General features: G+C 38.6%; 1 protein-coding gene across 2 annotated transcripts in view; it reads right to left on the bottom strand.

The window, feature by feature from the left end:
- LOC104593452 (U11/U12 small nuclear ribonucleoprotein) overlaps positions 1-20,378 on the bottom strand; it is a 50,824-nt gene that overhangs the window by 14,010 nt on the left and 16,436 nt on the right. For both annotated transcript variants that reach the window (XM_010253295.2, XM_088891638.1), the window contains exons 6-9: positions 19,562-19,627; positions 17,680-17,752; positions 2,781-3,175; positions 2,178-2,218 (exon numbers count right to left, since the gene is read on the bottom strand). In XM_010253295.2, coding sequence (XP_010251597.1) covers positions 2,178-2,218; positions 2,781-3,175; positions 17,680-17,752; positions 19,562-19,627 — 575 coding nt within the window. The remainder of the gene's footprint in view (positions 1-2,177; positions 2,219-2,780; positions 3,176-17,679; positions 17,753-19,561; positions 19,628-20,378) is intronic.

Genomic DNA, 20,378 nt, shown 5'->3' with positions numbered 1-20,378 from the left:
TACATATTAGGGCGGTACAGTGGCTGAAATCTTTGGAACTATTCACAGATTACACTTTGGATGACATGTTGAGGAAGTGGGGTGAAATTGCAAATTGCACACAGACCAAGTCAGAAATGAATGTGGTTTGGACTCCCCCACCTGGTGGATTCTTGAAATTAAACTTTGATGGGTGTAGTAGGGGAAATCCGGGACAATCGGGGATTGGGGGTGTTTTTAGGGACGAAAATGGGGTCATCTCTGCCATGTTCTCAAGCCCAATTGGAGTGGGTGACTCCCTTAGAGCTGAGATCTTTGCAGTTATGGAAGGAGTCCAGAAAGCTAAGGAGTAACATCAAGAAACTCATAATTGAAGGGAATTCAAAGGTGGTGATAGGGTGGCTGACTAAAGATCAAAATGGTTTATGGAAGTACAATAATGAGAGGAGGAAATTCAAGTGGCTGGTGCAGGAGATGGAAGTTAAGACATGTTGGGTTAAAAGATCGGCTAATTCCCTATGTGACGGTTTAGCTAAACAAGGGGCAGAAAGGGATTCACTATTTTGGGCTAAGCTGTAACTTTAGTGTCCTCTTTTCTTTTTTCCTTTCATGAGGCTCTTTGTGGCTCTTGGAAGATAAGTGTGTTTGTCTTCCTCTTGTAAATTCTTTATTGATGATTTACTGATGATTTAATGAAAGTGTTATTGATCAAAAAAAAAAAAGGGTGCTATAAACTGAATCTTGATGGGAGTAATCAAGGCAATCTAGGACCTTTGGGTGTAGGAGGGATCTTGAGAAATAAGGATAGCAACCTTTTGTCCTCATCTTCAGGTCGAGTTTCTTTGTATTGGGCTACCTTATAATCGTATTCTGATAAGAGTTTGGTTTGATCTCTTTCCTAAGGGGAGGTAACACCTCGTGCCTTTTCTTAGGGAGATTGTACTCTTTCTTACTCTAATTAATAAAATCACCATTCATTCATAAAAAAATAAAAATAATAAAAAAATCAGGTTGTAGATGTGCAAGTTAGAAACAAATATCAAATAGAAAGAAGAGAAGAGTTGGAAGTAAGATGAGAATCCTAGGCAATCACACCTAAGTATGAAGGCAATCCCATCCTAAACTTGGCAACCACACCAAATATGTCTTAACTTGCACCACAAACCACTTACAAAAGAAGCTAAATTAGATAAAACCTGCCCTCAAACAAACAAACATAAAGCCAAACAAAGGAAAATTAATGGGTTGAGACCTGTCCCCTAACATACCCCCCCCGTCAAAATTACAAAAATGCCCTTGCTGTCAAGAAATGTAAGAAAGCCAAATAAGCCCTAAGCAATCTATCTCAACCACAAAAAGAGTATCTTACGGTGGACTGAAGATTTTAGGATCTTCCCAAGTTGATTCCACTGCTAACCCAGCTCCCATGTGGGCCTACATCACTGTAATGATGCCAAAGAAGAATAGGAGTAGCTTTGGTTCTCTTGGTACACCTTAAGTTGATTCTCATCACTTGTACTGATGTGTTTCTGATTTAACATTAGTTGCTTGACGTCTTAATCTTTTAACAAAAATGTTACGACAAGAAAGAGCTTATTCTGGGCAGCTAGCTATTTAGGCTGAAATTTGTTCCTTAAATATGGGTGGAGAGAGAAACACAAAGAGGAATCCAAACTGATTTTCCATGTAGAAAATTATTGGGTAATTTAGGGAGCTCCTTTAAAATAACTAGACTAGAAAACCCATTAACCATACACATACAAGCATACAGGCATTAAAAATTAAATTTTCCCTTTCAATATCTTTTGGCAGCTCCACAAAATAAACCATTTATGGGAATCATCCAACTTCACAGCCCAGCAACAGTTGACAAAAAAGTAGGAATTATTTCTGTTAAATACTAAATAGTATTACATTTTATTCTTTTCCACCCTATGTAGGGAAAAGAAAAGCATGGTGATGTTAAGCAAACAACTGAAAAATGTGTTCTTTGTCAATATTTTGAATACCAATACATGGATGTGGTCTCAAATAGAATGAAATGGAAAAAACAAGATTTGTGTATATGACTCTATGTGGTTGGGATAAAACTTTTTTGAGTTTAGTTGTTTATACTTTTTGTTGATTTAATCAGACAATCAACATATAAGAAAGTGAAGCAACAGTGAACAGTAAAAGAGTGAATACTATATACTGACCTTCCTCCTGGTCTTATATATGCATCCCATGTTTTCCTCACCTGTATGTGAAAAGAGAATCACCTTTAATTCAAACAAAGAAAAACTTTGGTATTGACCTCCAGGTTTCCATAGATGTGTCTAAGAAGATGCAGGATCTCTATAAAATAAAACAGAACAGAACAAACAAGAGTGGTGCTATGCAATTCTCAGTAATTAAAGGTTTTAAAATACAGATTAATTATGGGAGTTTCTTTTGTGATACATAAGATTATTTGCATGGATAAAAAAACCTCAAGTCAAGAGAAAGGCTGCTTATAAGGGGCAGATGCTGTTATGCCTGTTAGCTATCCAACATAGACTATTTGTAATGGCTGGTAGCCCAAAGACACATCAAGTAGGCAATCCTGTTTGCCCTGTAATGAACCTTTGAGCAGAAAATTGGAATGATTTTATTGGACATCTAAAGGCTGATCCAATGTTACTCTCTCTAGAGTCTCTCTTTTAGCCAAGACCTTCCAAGAGATGATCATAGATTGGTTGGTACATGCGGTGCTTCCTAACAATAATGGGGCATCCCTACCAAAAAAAATGCAAAGCTTGGTATGAACTAGTAGAAATTACCTCAATAAGAGTGCCCATGTCAGTGTTGCCGCCATGGTAATAGTGATAGAACTCAACTGGTAAGTTGGCTATAGAATCATAGGTCCTGCCAAAACCCTGTCCTTCCGACACTTGTTCATCAGACTCACGTTGCTGGTCTCTAGCTGCACCAGGGCCTCCTTCACTTGCAGTCTCAATGAGGGAATCCTGACTTTCCATACCCCCACCTTGACTATTACTGACATCTCTAGGGTCAGACCTACTGCTCTGGATGATTCTCCTAGATTCCTCAGCTGTTGCAATGGCATCCCTTGCAGCATCTGTCTCAGCAGCAGCAGCTGCTTGGCGTTCCTCTTCCTCAACTGCAGATCTGACTCTCTCAATAAATTTGTCATCCTCTTCTGGGAGAAAATGCCCTGCAATGATAAAATCAATCATATCCAGAGAAACACAGTGTCAATATTCTAAAAGCATGCGAACCTTATGCCTTCAGCCTTGCCTCAAAGCAAGGCTTAAGGAAAACAATACTGAGGCTCAACCAATGCGTAGAAGTATAATAAACATGTATCACGCTTCCGAGTGCTGATGTCAAGAATATATTCACACATTAACTGATGTAGAGCTCTCATCATAAAAACGAACTAAAGACCAATTCTAAGATTTTGTGTGTGTTTCTATTTGCATAAACATTTAGGGTTTTCAACAGCTATTCGAGGTTTCAATTTACACAAAAGCTTTCTGATCATCCAGAAGGATTCAAATTTATATGATAATTAATCCATCTTTCTTATTTACAAATGCAGTCCTTTTTTAGTTCTATACATTTCTCTCATTTTAATTCATGTTTTTCCTGAGAAAATGATATCTCATGAAGCTTCAGCTTCACACCTTGAGGGTTATACTTCATACATTAGAAGATCTTAACACCTTGCATCACAGCTCCATGCTTTAAAACATTGCATAGTGTTTTCAATGGTTTATGATGTTGCAATTACATCTTTACTTCCAATGGATATGATTCTACAAAGAACCAAGCACTGGAAGTATGTGTGTCACTTTGAAATTTGATGAGGACAAAAAGGCTAATTATATCCCTCTTGTCATTTACATGCTAGAATAAATCTTAGCAAAGTTTAGCTCTTGTTAGCAGTGCATAAATGGTGAACTTGGATGATGTAGCTTTATGCTAAAATGATGTGTTCTGATTCTAATTTTCTCATTCTATAGACTTTTCCCCTTTTACCCTGGAGGATTGATAGAATGTAATGAGGATGCACTGCCATAGTTGTAGTCCCTTTAAAGTGAGACATAAGCTTTCCATGAAACAGTGTTAATACAAGGACCGAGAAGTTAGCCTGAGCCCAATGTATTGAATAAATCCCCTACTTGAAAAATTGCAATGAGAAGGCAATTATTTTGGGGATCTGTCCTCACGGGGAAATGAGTCTATGTAGAGCTTGCTTTGGGTACTGAGAATCTGTAAAGATTAGGTTTGAGCAGACGGAAGAAAGATTTAAAGAAGGAAGAAACAGAGAATTGGCCATTAGAATTCAAAACCCACACCCTCTCATCCACCCCATTTACACTCAGGGACACATTTTTTAAGCTCTCAAGAAAGTTGACCAACTCTTCAATTTCATGTTCCCCTTTTCAGTCCAAAATTCCAAGCAATATTGGATCCATTAACAGAAGCTAGATTGGCAATAGATTTGTTTTTGAAACTAAAGATAATGAAAGTTACTGTTTCCTATAAAAAAAATACATTTGTTTTTGAAACAAGAGAGGTTAAAAATTCTAGGAAACTTTTGGCTAAGTGGAGTTTCCCCCCACCAAAGGTCCTCTCAGAACTTTACCTTTGTACCAGAAATTGGGTCATATCTAACATGTTGAGAAAAGTAGGGAGCAAAAACAAGATTTCCTTGCAAGTTCTAAGTACTTCTGGAGTTGGTATTTCTGGGTGGACCAGAATCCCAACCTTCTGTGTGCAAATCATAAATACTCTTGATGACCAAATGCCACAGTGCCTCAGTCTCTTTTGGAAACCTACAGAGCCATCTCCCCAGCAATACCAAATTCTCCTCTCTCAAATTCCCTAGTCCTCCTTGCTCCTAAACCATACTCACCTTTTCCCACCTAGTCAGGTGACTTTCCAATCATGCCCTGAGTCCCACAAAAAATCTCTAATAATCTTTTCCATCCTCTTCACCACCTTCATTGGAGCTTTCAAGATCAAGAGAAAATAAATTAAAAGGTTTGACAAGGTAGATTTAATGAAAGTTAACCTTCCACCCTGGGAGTAGTTTTTCTCCATATTCCCAACTTCTTAGCAAATCTCTCGATAACCCTCTCCCAAAAAGGTAGTTTCCTCCCAAAGGTAAGGCCAATCACCAACTCCACCATCTCCAACACCCTCTTTAGTACTCTTACATCTTGTACTTCCCTAAATTCCCCCAAAATAATCGTGTCATCAGCAAATTGCAAATGTGAGACCACTTGTTCTCTTCCCATCCCAAACCCTATAAACAGATTTCCCATCTGCTCTCTTTATTAATTTGCTCAAAACTTCCACCACCAAGATGAACAACATTGGGGATAAAGGATCTCCTCGCCTTAAACCTCTTGGTGCTTTAAAAAATCTTTTAGGGGTACCATTGGTTAAGATAGAAAAATGGGTTGTTCTCGAACACCCCATCATCCATTTTATCCACCAAGATTTCTTAATCCGCTTTTTGTGGATCCAACTTGTACAAAAAGTCTTTCTTTCCCAATTTCCTAAAGTCTTCCACTGCCTTATTTGCAATCAAAATCTGATCCAAATTTTGGCGATTCCCCACAAATGCTCCTTGTTCTTGAGATGCCACATGGTGAAGAATTTTTTGAGCCTAGCAAATAAGACTGGCCACTAGTATGAGGAAATTCAATGAATTTATCAACTTTTGTGAGCTGAAGGAGATTCCTCTTTCGCAAGCCAATTTTACATGGTCCAACTTTCAAGAAAACCCAACCTGTTCGAAGTTAGATAGATTCTTGTTCAATGAAGCATGGGAGAATCATTTAAGGGGCTTGATGGCTAAAGGGTTACCTAGAGTTACTTCGGATCATTGCCCTATTTAGTTAGGAGAGGAACCATTAGATTTTGGACCTAGACCCTTTAGATTTGAGAATATGTGGTTGTCTCACCCAAACTTTGTAAAAAAATGTTGAGAATTGGTGGACTGAAGAGATAAGGGGGGTGAAGTGGAAAGGAGTTAGATTTCATAAGAAGCTAAGAAATTTGAGGACAAAATTAAAAGCCTGGAACAGGAACCATTTTGGGAGAATAGAGGATTCAAAATCTTCGTTGTTAACTCAGATTGAAGAATTAGATAAGAAGGAATCCCAAAAGACTATGAATGCTCAGAAGCAAGAGTTGAAATGGAAACTAAAAAAGGAATTATAAGGGTCTTGTTGCGAGAAGAGATATTTTGGAGGTAAAAATCAAGGGTCAAATGGATCTAAGAAGGAGATGGGAACACAAAGTATTTTCATGCGATGGCCAAAAACTTTGTAGCACAACTTGAGATTGATGGAGAGAAATTTTCCTCTCAAGAAGAGATAGCTAGATGCTTTGAAGATCACTTCAAGTCAATTCTTAGAAGACCTCTTGATTGTATGGTGGAAGTGGATGGTCTAGACTAGTCAAATATTTCCGAGGGAGAGGGGATGGTTGGAAAGAAACTTTGAGGAGGAGGAGATCAGACAAGCAATTTTTTTAATGGATAGATCTAAGGCTATCGGGCCAGACGGATTTACGATGGCCTTTTTTCAAGATTGTTTTTTTTTTTTGATGAATAATAATAAGTTTATTGATTCAGAAGCAACTTTAGAGTGAGTTCATACATCATCCCAATGGGAGGCACGAGCTGCAGCCCCTCCTTGAGTCTTACAAGTAAACTAGGAAAGAAAAACAATAATCACAACTGAGCCCAAAATAATTCTTCCCTATTTACCCCTTGCTTAGCTAACACATCTGACAAAGTATTTGCTGATCTCCCCACCCACTGTACAGTGACCAACATATTCCTTGTCAACCAACTAAATTTCTTCATTTCATTCTTGTATCACCACATAGCCTCTTCAGAATTTTTTAACCAACCCACCACCACTTTGGAATCCCCCTCGATTATTAGGTGTTGTACCCCCATCTGGTTTGCAAATTGCACCCGTTGTACAACAGCTAAGAGTTCTGCCCTGATGGAGTTCCCAATTCCCAAGGGACCAGAGTAGAGCAACAAAATCTCTCCCTTCTCATTTCTCAAGATTGTTGGGACATAGTTAAAAATGATCTATTTGAGGTATTCAGGGAGTTTGAGGATAATTCTATTGTTAGCCCTGGAGTTAATGCTACTTTTGTAGCTCTTGTTCCCAAGAAGGTTGTCGCTAAACATCCTAAGGACTTCAGACCAATTAACTTGGTGACTAGTGTTTACAAAATTTTGGCGAAGGTTTTATAATTGAGGATCAAAGTGGTACTCCCCTCTCTAATTAGTCAAGCTCAAGGTGCTTTTGTACAAAGCAAACAAATAGTAGATCAGATTTTGATAGCTAATGAACGTGTGGAGGAAATGAAGAGATTAGGTAAAAAAGGCTTTGTCTGCAAATTGGATCTCGAAAAAGCCTATGATTTGGTGGACTGAAGTTTCCTCTTAGAGGTGCTAAGTAAGTGTGGGTTTGGGGAATGATGGTGCAAGTGGATTAAGGATTGTCTCACTTCTTGCCATTATTCCATCATTGTCAAAGGAGAAGTTAAGGATTTCTTCCCAACATGTAGGATCCTGAGACAAGGTGATCCTCTCTCCCCCTTTCTATTCACTCTTGTTGTTGATGCGTTAAGTAGATTGATCTCAAAGGCAGATAGGGAAGGGATAGTGCGTGGTTGGAGAATAGGGAGAAATAGTTTGCCCGCTACTCACCTTCAATTTGCGGATGATACTATAATCTTTTGTAAAGGTAGCGATTTTAGGAGGGTTAGGAACCTTAAGAACTTAATAAATTTCTTTGAAAAGGCCTCAAATCTGAAAATCAACTTTGAAAAAAGTTGTGGTTGGAGTCATTATGGATGGTCAAGAATTGGAGGCTATTGCAGATTGCTTAGAGTGCTCCACCTCGTCTTGGCCCTTAGCTAGGTCTTCCCCTAGGAGCTAACCCAAAGGAGAGCCGCTTCTAGAACCCCATTGTGGAAAAGTTTGGAAAGTTGTCTCGCTGGAAAAAGAATTATATCTCTATGGGGGGTAGAGTGACTTTGATCAAATACACACTTGCTAATTTGCCGATTTACTTTTTGTCTGTCTTTAAGATTCCTACTAGGGAAGCTAAAAAGATAGAGAAGATGATGAGGGATTTCTTGTGGGAGCCGAGGCAAGAGAAGAAAGATCATTTGATTAGGTGGGAGTTAGTTAGTCGAAGTAAGGAGGATGGAGGAGTAGGCTTAGCGAATATTGTTTATAAGAATGTAGCTCTTCTAGGTAAGTGGCTGTGGAGATGGCCTTTAGAAAGGGAGAGATTATGGCATGCAGTGGTGGCGAGTATCCATGGCTGTTCCGGAAATGGTTGGGATGCAGGGGTATCCAGGCGAGCAACTCTTGCAACACCATGGAAGGCAATTCATAGCATCCTCCCCCAGTTCCTCCGCTTTGTAAGGTAAGATGCTTGCTCTAGGACTCATGTTTTTTTCTGGAAAGACACTTGGGTGGGAAATTTGCCTCTTAAGGACTTGTTCCCCTCTCTTTTCCATTTCCCTTTATAAAAAAGAACCTGTGTCCTCCTTTATTTTGTCCCCGTATACCCCTTTGTCTACAAATTGGGACCTTGGCTTCCGTAGAGGGTTGAGGGATGAGGAATCCTTATCAGCTTCTAAGCTCTTATTGTTACTTGATTCTATTTGTTTGGACCCACTCAGTCCTGATAGGAAGATTTGGACTTTGACTCTGAAAGGGTCGTTTACTTGCGCATCTTTCTTTAACTCCCTTTGCTCTAGCTCCTCTCCTTGTGCTTTCCCAGTTAAGGAAGTTTGGTCTAGGCCTATTCCCCCAAAGATAGTTGTGTTTTATTGGGAAGTTTTCTATGGTAAAATCAATACGATGAATAACCTGCGGAAGAAAAGACCCTTCTTATGTTTATCCCCTAACTGGTGTATTTTGTGCAAAGCGCAGTTTGAGGACTGTTACCACTTAGTGATTTCTTGTCCTTTAGGTGCAGCCATTTGGAATTGGGTTTTTGATTTGTTTGAGTGCAGGTGGAACTTGCCAACTGAGGTAAATTTTCTGTTCTCCCCTTCTACCTTCGTGTGGACCACAAAAAGAATGAGAATTATGTTGAAGTGTATAAGAGCAGCTCTCCTTTGGACTATTTGGGAAGAGAGAAATTCCAAATTTTTCAGGAGAAGGAAAGAAGCATTTTTGAAGTCAAGGACTGTATTCTTACAAGGACTATTTTGTGGCTGAAATCCTTAAAGCTCTTTGATAATTACTCCTTTGATGATTTAATGAGGAATTAGTCTGCAGTTGCCCTCACCTCCTCTAGGAAGCCTAGAGTTCAAGTAACTTGGACTCCACCGATGGAGGGTTTTGTTAAGCTGAACTTTGACGAAAGTAGTCAGGGTAACCCAGGTCTGTCTAGGATTGGTGGTTTACTTAGAAATGAGAACAGCAATATCATTGTCTTTTTTTCGGGACCGGTGGGAATAGGAGACTCTGTGAGGGCTGAACTCCTAGCTGCAGCACAAGGGATACAGATTGCTTATCAACTTGGAGTGCAGAAATTAATAATTGAAGGAGATTCCAAGGTGGTAGTAGGATGGTTGGCTGACCCAGGTACTGTCACTTGGCAGTTTAAGGATATTTTAAAAAAGGTCAAATGGCTATTAAGGGACATGATAGTCAGATTTCAGTGGTTGGGGAGATCAGCTAATGCCTTGGCTGATTGTCTTGCTAAACAAGGGGCTACTCGGGTCTCCTTATATTGGGCCTCTCTGTAATTTTCTTGTCCTTTGTTATGTTTAGTAACTAAAGGGTTGATGGTTTCCTCCATCTCCCCTCCTTAAAGGGGAGGTAGCATCTCGTGCCACTCCCTAAATTGTACCTTGTTTGGCTTTGAATTAATAAATCTTACAATTCACTGATCAAAAAAACAAGACTGACCATTATCTTATACAAACTAGTGGTAAGACTAATAGGCATGAAGTCATTTGTTGAGATTGCACCTAGACCTTTAGGGATCAAGGAAACGAAGGTTGTATTCATCCCCATCCCCGCTTTCCCTCTTTCACAAAACTCCTCAAAAACTTTCATCAGATCCTCCTTAATCACATCCCAACACTCATGGTAAAAGGCCATCAAAAAGCCATCTAATCTTGGTGCTTTATCAGTGCTCATCTCCATGACAGCCGATTTCACTTCTTCCAAGAAGTGAAGATGAGCCAGAAGAGGAAAGTGGGGAAGATGAGCCAGAAACAGATTCAGGGGAAGAAAATAAGTCTGAACCAGTGATGGATGAGACCCATATGGTAGAAAAGGCTGCTAACATCGAGGAAGTGATGAATGGGGGAGTGAAAGTTAGCAAGATTTTGGGTCTGTTTTTTCTAGGAGGGGAAGATTTCGCAAAAGAAGCATTTAGATCTGTGGAGGAAACCTCTGGGAAGAATGAAGGCCCGATAGATTCAGAGGTTAATCTTGATGGCGATAATTCAAAGAAGAAAGAGATGGAGGTGATTACCGGAGGCTGTGGGGAAATCATAGAGAAGACTGAAGAAGAGGTCGAGGGGGTGGTAGTTGAAGACAGGGTTTAGAAACCAGCAGAGAATACTGAAACAGTGGTGGAAAATCTAAACGCAGTCAGAAGATTCAGAACCCAAAAAAACAAAAAACACAGCAGAAGATCCCAGTCTCAAAGGTTTTCACAAGGTTAAAAGGTGGTCTTTTCAGAATGGAACCTAACAAGCTTGTCAAAAAAAACCCAAAGGAACAGTCAAAAAATGACAACAAAATGGTGCTCAAAAAGCTGAGAAAGATGCTTGAATCAATATCCTGTGGTCGGAAGTTTTGTTTAGGTAATTTTTAGGCATTGTTGGGCATTGGGCTGGATTGATATCTTGGTTTCTTTTGTCTTTTTGGTTTTATATGTACTGTTATGGGTAAGGGATTTCATAGTTGGGTCTTATTTTAGTTTGGGCCAGTTTTAGTTGATTTGGGTTTGTTTTTGCCTCTGAGGGTGCTGATTTGGGATGGCTTTTCTTGTCGGGTGACTGCTTATCACCTTCCTTGTGATCTTCTTTTTTTTGTTATCTTAAAAATAAAAAAAAAAAGACCTTACAACTTCCTAGAACTTTCTGCGGAAATCCTATTCCATTGCAGCCCTTCTAATAAAAGTCTTCTTTCCCCAAGGAAGGAGTACAAAGCTTAAAAATGTGATTTAAAATCTCTTCAATCTCTTTCTTATCCTGTACTTCCCACCCTCTTGACCACAATTTCCATTATTAAATTCTTCCTACTCCTATATGCTAAGGCATGAAAGAATTTTCTATTTCCATCTCCTTCCTTCAATTATATGCACCTAGACTTCTGGCTCCAATTAATCTCTTCTCTTCTTATTATTTCCTCTAACTCTTGCCTTTCCTATTTTCTTTAGAAACTCGTCTACCTCTTCCCTATCAATCAAATCATTTTTTTTCCAGTAATCAGTAAATCACTTCATTAACTTAAGAGGAAAACATTACAATAAGATTCTGATACAAAGGAGGAATAAAAAGAAACTTTTCAAATTCTACAGTCCCTATCACAGATCTGCCCGAAAAAGTTGATCCCTATACACCTCTTGTTTTTTTGCCAAAACATCAGCCATCCCATTTGCCATTTTCTTTACTCAAATGAAGTTTACCTCTAATTCTTTTGCTATGCTCTTGATTTCTCTTATTAGATGTATGAACATCCACACACCTGGACTGCTATCATTTATCCAAGATATTATATTCTTAAAACCACATTGCTTTGCTAGTTTCAATCCATGATGAAAGTCTGATATTTCTGCTCTTGCAGAGTCCCCTACTCCAATTCCTGACAGACCTAGATTTCCTATCAATCAAATCTATTTCCCCCAGGATCTTCATCTTTTTTCTCATAGATTCTCCCAAAATTTTCCTCATTCCACACCTTGAAATTTTCTTTGGTTGCTTACAGTATTTGCATGAACAGAAAACCCTCTCATCTATCCACTTGACATTCCCCCCACCAGGATGCAATATTTGCTTTGAAAGTGAGGTGTGTTATCCACATATTCTCAAACCTAAATGGGTGGGACCCTGCTTGAATTCCTTTGATTGCAATAGTATAGGCCAATGATCCAAAATAGGTCTAGCCAAAACCTTAACAGATGATAAACCAAATAAATCCTCCACCTCAACTAACACCACAAACATGTCCAACTTTGAGCACACAGGGTTTGCTTGCGAATTGGACTGTGTGAATTTTGCATTATGCATAGGAATCTCCTTCAAATTATAATCATTAATGAATTCATTAAAATTTTTCATGCTAGTAGCCATTCTTGAAAACCCTATGTTCTTTTCAAACCAAAAGCGGGTCAGGTTGAAATCTCCCCCAATGCACCAAGCCCCCTCACAAAGACTCCCAACGCTATGCAGCTCACACCACAAAATTTCCCTCCCTGTACCAAGAGGGTCCACAAATGTTTGTCAACCACCATTCCACATTGTTTGATTTATTTTTAAGACTCACCAAAATTGACATATTTTCAAGGCACTCCACCTCTAGATCATCCCACAAGGTTAAAATTCCACCTGCTGCTCCTATTGATGGTAAATATACTCGTCTTTTATTTATTTCTTGATCCTTAAATAATCCTCACCCAAGCTGTTGTTATCAGCTCCAGTTTGGTCTCTAGTATCAAGACTATTGAAGGTTTGAGATTGCGCAAAGTCTTTCAGAATCCTCTTTCTTGCACTACCTAGACCTTTTTTTTCTGATAAAAGGTATACATTTTTTTTTTTTGCTCCAAGGGCTACACAACGGGGGTAGCTCATCCACCAACCCATAACCCCCTAACCCAGGTGCAGGCAGGATTCAATCCCAAGCCTCTGCTACAACCAGCAGGAGACCTTACCAACCAGCTGGTTGACACCTTGCACTACCTAGACCTTTTTGTCGATCAATAACTAAAATTCATTTCATTAATTAGAATAAGAGAGAACAAAGAAACAACAGGGAGATAAACTCTCTTAACTCCCCCAAACATATGCAAGAAAATCAATTACAACATAGCCCAAAAAACATTATTTCTTCGCACCCCTTGTTTAGCCAACGTATAAGCCAAGCAGTTGGCATCCCTCTTAACCCAATTCAACTTAACTTCCATTCCTTGTGTCAAGTATCTAAACTCCCTTTTCTCATTGATTTAGCCCCACCACTCCCTCTCCTCCTTTTGGAGCCAGCCGATAACCAGCTTTGAGTTCCCTTCAATTATCAGTTTAGAAAGATATAATCCTTTGGCTTTCTTAATTCCTTCCATCACAGCTAGGATCTGGGCTCTCACCAAAATATAGAGCCATTATTCTGCCATCCTCATCCCTGAAAGCTCCCCCAATTCCTGAAGGTCCAGGATTACCTTCACTACTACCACCAAAATTCAATTTAATGAATCCATTGGTTGGGGGAGTCCATGTTGGCACTATTATCTCTTTCATTGGCGCAGAGTCAGCACTTACCTCCATTTTCTCATCAAATTAGCAGTTGGAATTCCACCAAAAAGCTTCAAAGACTTCACCCAATGTATCACCTTAATTGTAATGACTTCAATTAAGGCATCCCTACTTCTTTCTTTATCTTCAAACATCCTCTGATTTCTCTCTTCTCATAAGGTCCAGCAAACTGCAGACCTTGTACATCTCCATAAAGTTCTTCCCCTCTTCACCCTAATTGTAATGACTTTAGTTAAGGCATCCCTACTTCTTTCTTTATCTTCAAACATCCTCTGATTTCTCTCTTCTCATAAGGTCCAGCAAACTGCAGACCTTGTACATCTCCATAAAGTTCTTCCCCTCTTCTTATGATAACTAACAAAGGTAGGGCCAAACAGTCTTTGTACATTTGGCACTCAAGCAAGGAAGAAAACCATTCCCAAACCTTGCACTACCTAGACCTCTAAATGACGCTTATCCCTCGCCCTCCTCTCAATGACGCTTATGCCTCCTTGTGCTCGGAAGGCTTATGCCTCTCACATTCTGAACTACGCCTCACACATCTAGGTAGTGGAATGCCTCCCATCACACCTCCATGTTTTAAAACATTGCTCTGTTGCCCTTGTTCCAAGTTCTTGTTTACCTTCTCTTTACCTCTCCTCCTCGAATATTTCTGATCTATTTGTATTCCAGATACTGTTAATATTTCTACCTCGGATCTCCTCTTTCTCATCTTTCCTTTTTTCTCCCCTTCCCTTGATTCCACCAAACTAATTCTTATAGCCTCTGTTAAGTCCTCCATTTTCTCTATGTCCTTCCCGGCACCCAATTAATTATTTTTTTGTCTCAAATATTAATTCTCCCTCTTCTATGGCTCTTCTCCCCTTCCCTCTATCTCCAAAATATCCTGACCCTCCTGAAACCCCTCTTCTTCCCTAATAAATTCTAAATTCAAATACCTCTCCATCATGCCTCAAATTACCCCTGCAAACTCCAATTCTTCTTCAAGCCAATTTAACTCATTTAGCTCTATAGACTAATTCACTGTAGCATTAAGATCATTGTCATGCTGTGTATGCTGTTCCCTACCTGTAAATTCAACCCCACTACCAGTACTAGGCAAAGAACTAGGAAAAAGAGCATAGGGAAAGATCGCACCTTGTTGAGGTAGACGGCTATCAGCAGGTTGAGGGTCGGGGTGGTTTTCTATTCCCTCTTGGGCTGTTTGTAGGTCTGTACTCCCATCCATTTACAAAGGTATACTGCAAGAATTATAAATTGCATCATTACTCACCTTCTGAGGAGGCTTCCCAATTGTCTCTGTAACCTGTAGTCATTTCCTCATAGAATTGTTCCTGCCCCAGAGATGGCATCAGCATCTTCCCATTGACCTATTAAATTGCCACTGCCATACTGAAGGACTCCATCTTGGTGATTTTATCCCCCACCACTTCGACCTGGGTCATTTCCTCCAACCACAACTCATTAAACAACAACATTAGATCTCCTTCCTGCCAGATATTACTCTCAACAATCACAGTTGTAGAGCACAAACCTACCATGTCATCATTTATACTACCAATGCCTGAGGTTGCATCAAAAAAAGAAGCCATAAGCTTCCTCAAAATTGTCATTTACTTCTTCCGATCTGATATTACAGAGGTTTCTTTTCTTCAGGCACACTTGCTATCTCAACTTTGTAGAGGATGCCAACAACTGACCAACTTCTCTATCATTACCCTCATCCATCTCTTCTTCACCTGCTTTACTTTTGGCTAATGGAGATTCTGAAGTCTTCTCGTTGATTTCCCCTGCTCTTAAAACTTCCCAACACCCCCATACCTCCTTTTCCCCTTTGATTTTATTTTTGAGAAAAAGGTTAACCAGATTTCATTAAAAAAAAAGCAGAGGATACATGAGCAGATGTACTACACAGGAAAAGAATCTCAATCGGCTAAATAAGAGACTTTTCCCCTTTGATTCAATTGACCCTCTTTGCTGGACCCATTTGTTCTGATTCATTAAAACATTTCTAATCTGCCTGATCGGACTGGCTTATTAAAGATTCACTGGGCCTGTTAGAATGGGCTTTCCTACAACTGTATTCATGTGTGGATCCACTTGGGCCCTCCTTTTTACTGCCTAACACCATTGGACCTGAGCCTAGATTTTGCTGCCACCTTCTCTCTTTCACCCTCTATCACCATTCTTTTTGCTTGTTCAGGGAGTTTTTCCTTTCTCAAAAATTGCAAACGATCAAAAACCAAAGTTGCCCTTGGGGGGGATATACAAGTCTTCAATTTGAATTTTGACTACACCTCTCATTTCAGAACCTTTCATACCCTGAATTTGCACATCATGTCTAACACCATCACTGCCTTCTGCAGTTTCCAGAGAAGACAATAGTCCTACCATCATACCATTATTCCTTGCTTCTATGGCCACTTCGTAAGATTGTTCCCCTACTTACATTTGAACCACTCACGGTACTCTACAAAGATGTACCATTCAATCTGTGATTTTCTCCCATTTGAGGTTCTGCAAAGTGGCAAATTCGCTATTAATCTCCATGAATTCACCATTACACTCGCCGACTGACTTGAAGACCAACCATGTCAACAAGTGAAAGGGTAAGCCAAAACTGTAAATGTCCACCATGCCACCCCTCCATGAAGCCTCGTTAGTTTTAGGAAACCAGGGGTACAATCTAAATCACCCTTGATTCGAAAAAAACCCAATGATTAAGGAGATTCTTTGCTTTTTCTCTCAGCTTTGAACAAAGGATTATAGCTTTCCTTTCGGTCAGCGATAACAAGGTACAGTTACCCTCTAGTTTGAAAATGGCTATGATGTTTTGTCTTAAAGTCCTCCAATTGGGAACTTCATCAGTTTTGCAGACCAGTGCAGTTTCCCAAATGAAGCTACTAGATTCCTCTTAACTATTAGATGTATTGGTGTGACAAGCTTGCCTGGATACCACCACATTTCTTCGGTCTCTTTGAAGCAGAGCCTCTTTAAAATTTTGACACCGTCTCCTATCTCCACCTAGCGCACCTTCTGGAGCTATTACTCTTCCAATTGGACCCCCAGATGTTTTCTCTTGACATAGGAGATTTTCCAAGAAGATTTGCCACCCTTTTCCCTGTTGACCGTAAGGGATGCAGAGATTTTGACTGGCCTTGACCAAAGAACTCAACAAAACCATATAATGCCCTCTATCATTGCTCCTTTTCTCAACAAAATAGGATTGGCCATTCTCTACAAATTTACTCCACCGTCTACTCTGTTCATCCTTTACGGATTTAGAAAAAAAAAAAAAAATCAGCAAACCAACTCACAGCCCTGTTTTTCTAGATAAAAAGAGCCTCTACCACATTCCGTTATCCTGATTATCTCCTTACCAGCCGACGAGAAATGGTAGAAAATAAATTTTTTTGTTCAATAGAAATAGGCATCATCAATGGTCAAAGAAGGTAATTAAGGGTGAGAAAGAAGGTCCCAAGTTGCAAAAGAAAAAAGCACAAAAGCTGAAAGGAAAACAGCAGGTGGAGAGGTTACGGATTAGGACAGGGAGGAGCAGCCAGGAAGGATCACTTAGGACAGTGCTGCAATGCAGCAGCTCCACATCTAACCATGTATACTTGATAAAGAACTTGGCAATTATGATACACAGGATACCGGGTCAGCTGGGTGCTTGTATTTACTGTGGTTGCTATTATACCCCTGTTTAGTATAAAATCAGGACAGAAGAACCCTTAATAATAGAAATGAAAGGACATACTACTCTGCTGCCTGAAGACCTCTAATAAACCATATAAACAGTATACAGAACAGCATTTAATCCTTAGTAAATCAGTCTATAATTACTGATCAACAGGTACGATAAATAGGGGTCTGATCTTCCAAGATTTGGGTGCTGACGCATATTTATATTTAAAGTTTAAGTTACTAATAAAAAACAATAGTTTATGTTACTGATTGAAAAACAAAAATCTACTGAGACCAAATCATCTTTCAAATGACAGCCCCTGTTGTACATCTGAGGATGCTATCACAACCCCATTAAATAAGATGTATATACACTTAAGGAAATTTTGCATAGACAAATCTAGGGAACTTCAATAAATTATCCAAACTTGATTTGACAATTTCAGAATTCATGGAGACAAAACAAATAAAACAGGTCCTTGCCTTGTTTCTTCATTTTTTGGATTCTGATGGAACGTAGTTCTCGCAACCTCTCCACAATCAAAACCAGCTCAAGCTGGGAAAAAAGCAGGGGAACCAAATTTATGATGGAAAACCAAGAAACAGAAAAGCAATCCATAGAATAGTAAAGAATTTAATAAATTCGTATCAATGTAACATAATCACCCATCACACACACTTAATAAAGGCAATCCATTGAACCAACTCAAAGAACAACTATGAATTACAATAAAAGTTAAAACTAAATGTTAGGTATTTAGTTTTCTTCTCTAAGGTGATACATTACCACCTTCCTAATGTACTTTCTTTTTTCTTTAATTAAGTCCTTTTTCTTTGATTATCTTTCAAAAGAAAAGGATAGCTGGATTATGGGTGGAATTAAGGCTATGCACATTACCCATACTCTAAGTCAGCACCAGCATATTCCTAAATCAAATCCAGACATGTTATTAGGTGATTGAGTTGTATCGACAAAACCTTGACAAACTGAACCACTGAGCATGTTGGGTCAAGATTTGATACATAATGGGAAAACTGTGAAAATTAATTTAATAAAGCAATATGAACCTGTGTGATGGATGGAGGGATGGGTTTACTTTGAGTTAGTTGTCGTGTCTAAGAAAGAGACCAAATTTATTGAGTAGAGATCAGAGTGCAACCTCTTGAAACAAGAGTATTTTGAAAATCAGATCAGACCCACCCTACAAGCAAATAACTGTGAAATTCAGATCATTAGGGTTAAATATTAAACTATCCTAACTATTCCAGGGTGTGCAAGAAACAGAGGGTTCTTCTTATTCAGAAGGATGGCTGCATGAATCTTAAAATATTTCCAGCCAACTTTCTCCCAATAATAGCAGAAGCATAATTGCTGTTTTAGCATTGGAAGAAAAGAGATTTTCCTTTCTGAAATTACATGGTCTGACCCTAGTGTATTTTGGAACATAGAATTTGCCACAGATCAGAGTATGGCTGATATTGATGGATTTGCTTTTTTACTGGCTTCTCTGCTTTTTCTGCTATATATATGGCTTGCCCTGAGCTAATGTTTTGCTTCAATTCTATTCCTTGCTGAAAAAATTTAGCCCTCAACAGCCCCTCCAAAGGATTTTTCTTTTCTTTTTCTTTTTTCCCATGTGCTTCAAGAAGATGGGAGCTGCCTATATAAAGTAGGTACATACAACAATTTGCAGAGAAAGAGATTTGGCTACAGATAATTATTCCACATGCTTGTATTTTATTCTGTGGGATCAAAATCAATTAATTGTTGGACTTAGATTTGGAGTGAAATTCCCCTGGTCTGACAAACCTATTTCCCCAGACAAACATCACAACCAAAAACTTCCCTTGTTGATTTTCTTAATTTAGGTGCACCTACCATGAAAGGAAGGGCTAAAGAACTAGCAGACTTTACTGACTAAAAAAACAGAACTAGCAGGCTTAAAACAAAAACCTCCCTTATTGATTATCTAAAATGGCTCACCAGACAAAACCTCACAAATAAAATTAAGGAACAAAAGGTTAAAGCACCAAAGAACTAGGACTACATGAGCATATGGCTACAACATAAGAAACCCATATAGATTAAGTCACAAAGTATGGTGGTAAAGACCAAATCAACCCATATAATAAACAAAATATTCCAGAAATGTAGACATTAATTTTTTTTTATCAGTAAATGTAGACATTAATTCCCCAATTATTATGAGTACATATGCTGCAGAATCTCCAGTATCTATCAAACCCTCCTTCCCCCAGGTGAAAGAAAGACATAAATGGAACGAGAAAATAGAGGAAGAAAGGAAGGAAAAGAACACTGTAAATACAAACTGAACACCAGGTTCAAGTTTCCCATGCTTTTTACCTCAGATTCTAGTCTCTGTCTCTCTTCATTTGCTTTAAGTTTTGCAATTTCTTTCATCTTCTCCACCTGTAAATACCCAATGTTAAGTTAGAAGATCTAATAAAATCTGCAATTCTATGTGCAATTTCAGCTACCAATCAGGATAACAAACATACAAGAAAGGGAAAAAACAAAAAAAAAAAACTAATAAGAAAGAAAATAATGGAAAAGAAACTGATTGCATTTTTTAATACCAAAATAAAATACCATTAATGCATCAAAACTGTTTCATAAATCAAATACCATAATATAGTCTTTTTAAACTAAACATTTAGATATATTAAATATGTAACTAAACAGACCACACCATTATATCACCCATAAACAATCAGGGAGATGATAACAAAACTTTTCGCAAAATCCATGCAAGCAATAAATATAAATATATAAAAATATGCATTTTTTGAACCAATTTTACTTGATTTAGTGAAGATACAGATAAGATAACTGAAACATTTTAGTTCTGGAATGGCAAGAGGAATCATATTTTGTCACCATGTGCTAAATGTCCTGTAGCCCATGAATTTTTTTGCCACAAGGAGGACATGTCATACCCAAAATATTCATGTAATTTAAAAAGAAAGAACAAAAAATTAAAAAGAATGAGGTTTCACAAGACCACATGGAATGATAAGATTAAGTCTTGGGGTGGGGGCAGTAAAATGAAGTCAATTCAGTATTAGAAGATTTCTAATTTTTACAAACATTTCAACTCAATAATAAATTCATTTCAAATCATGACTTTAGGTATTTAAATGCAAAGGAAAACTAATGTAAA

This window comes from Nelumbo nucifera, chromosome 7 (assembly GCF_055504915.1).
Source record: "Nelumbo nucifera cultivar China Antique chromosome 7, China Antique-T2T, whole genome shotgun sequence".
In the NCBI taxonomy this organism is placed as follows: Eukaryota; Viridiplantae; Streptophyta; class Magnoliopsida; order Proteales; family Nelumbonaceae; genus Nelumbo; species Nelumbo nucifera.
Note: the sequence above shows the minus strand (reverse complement) of the source record. Positions and strands in the feature narration are given on the sequence as shown.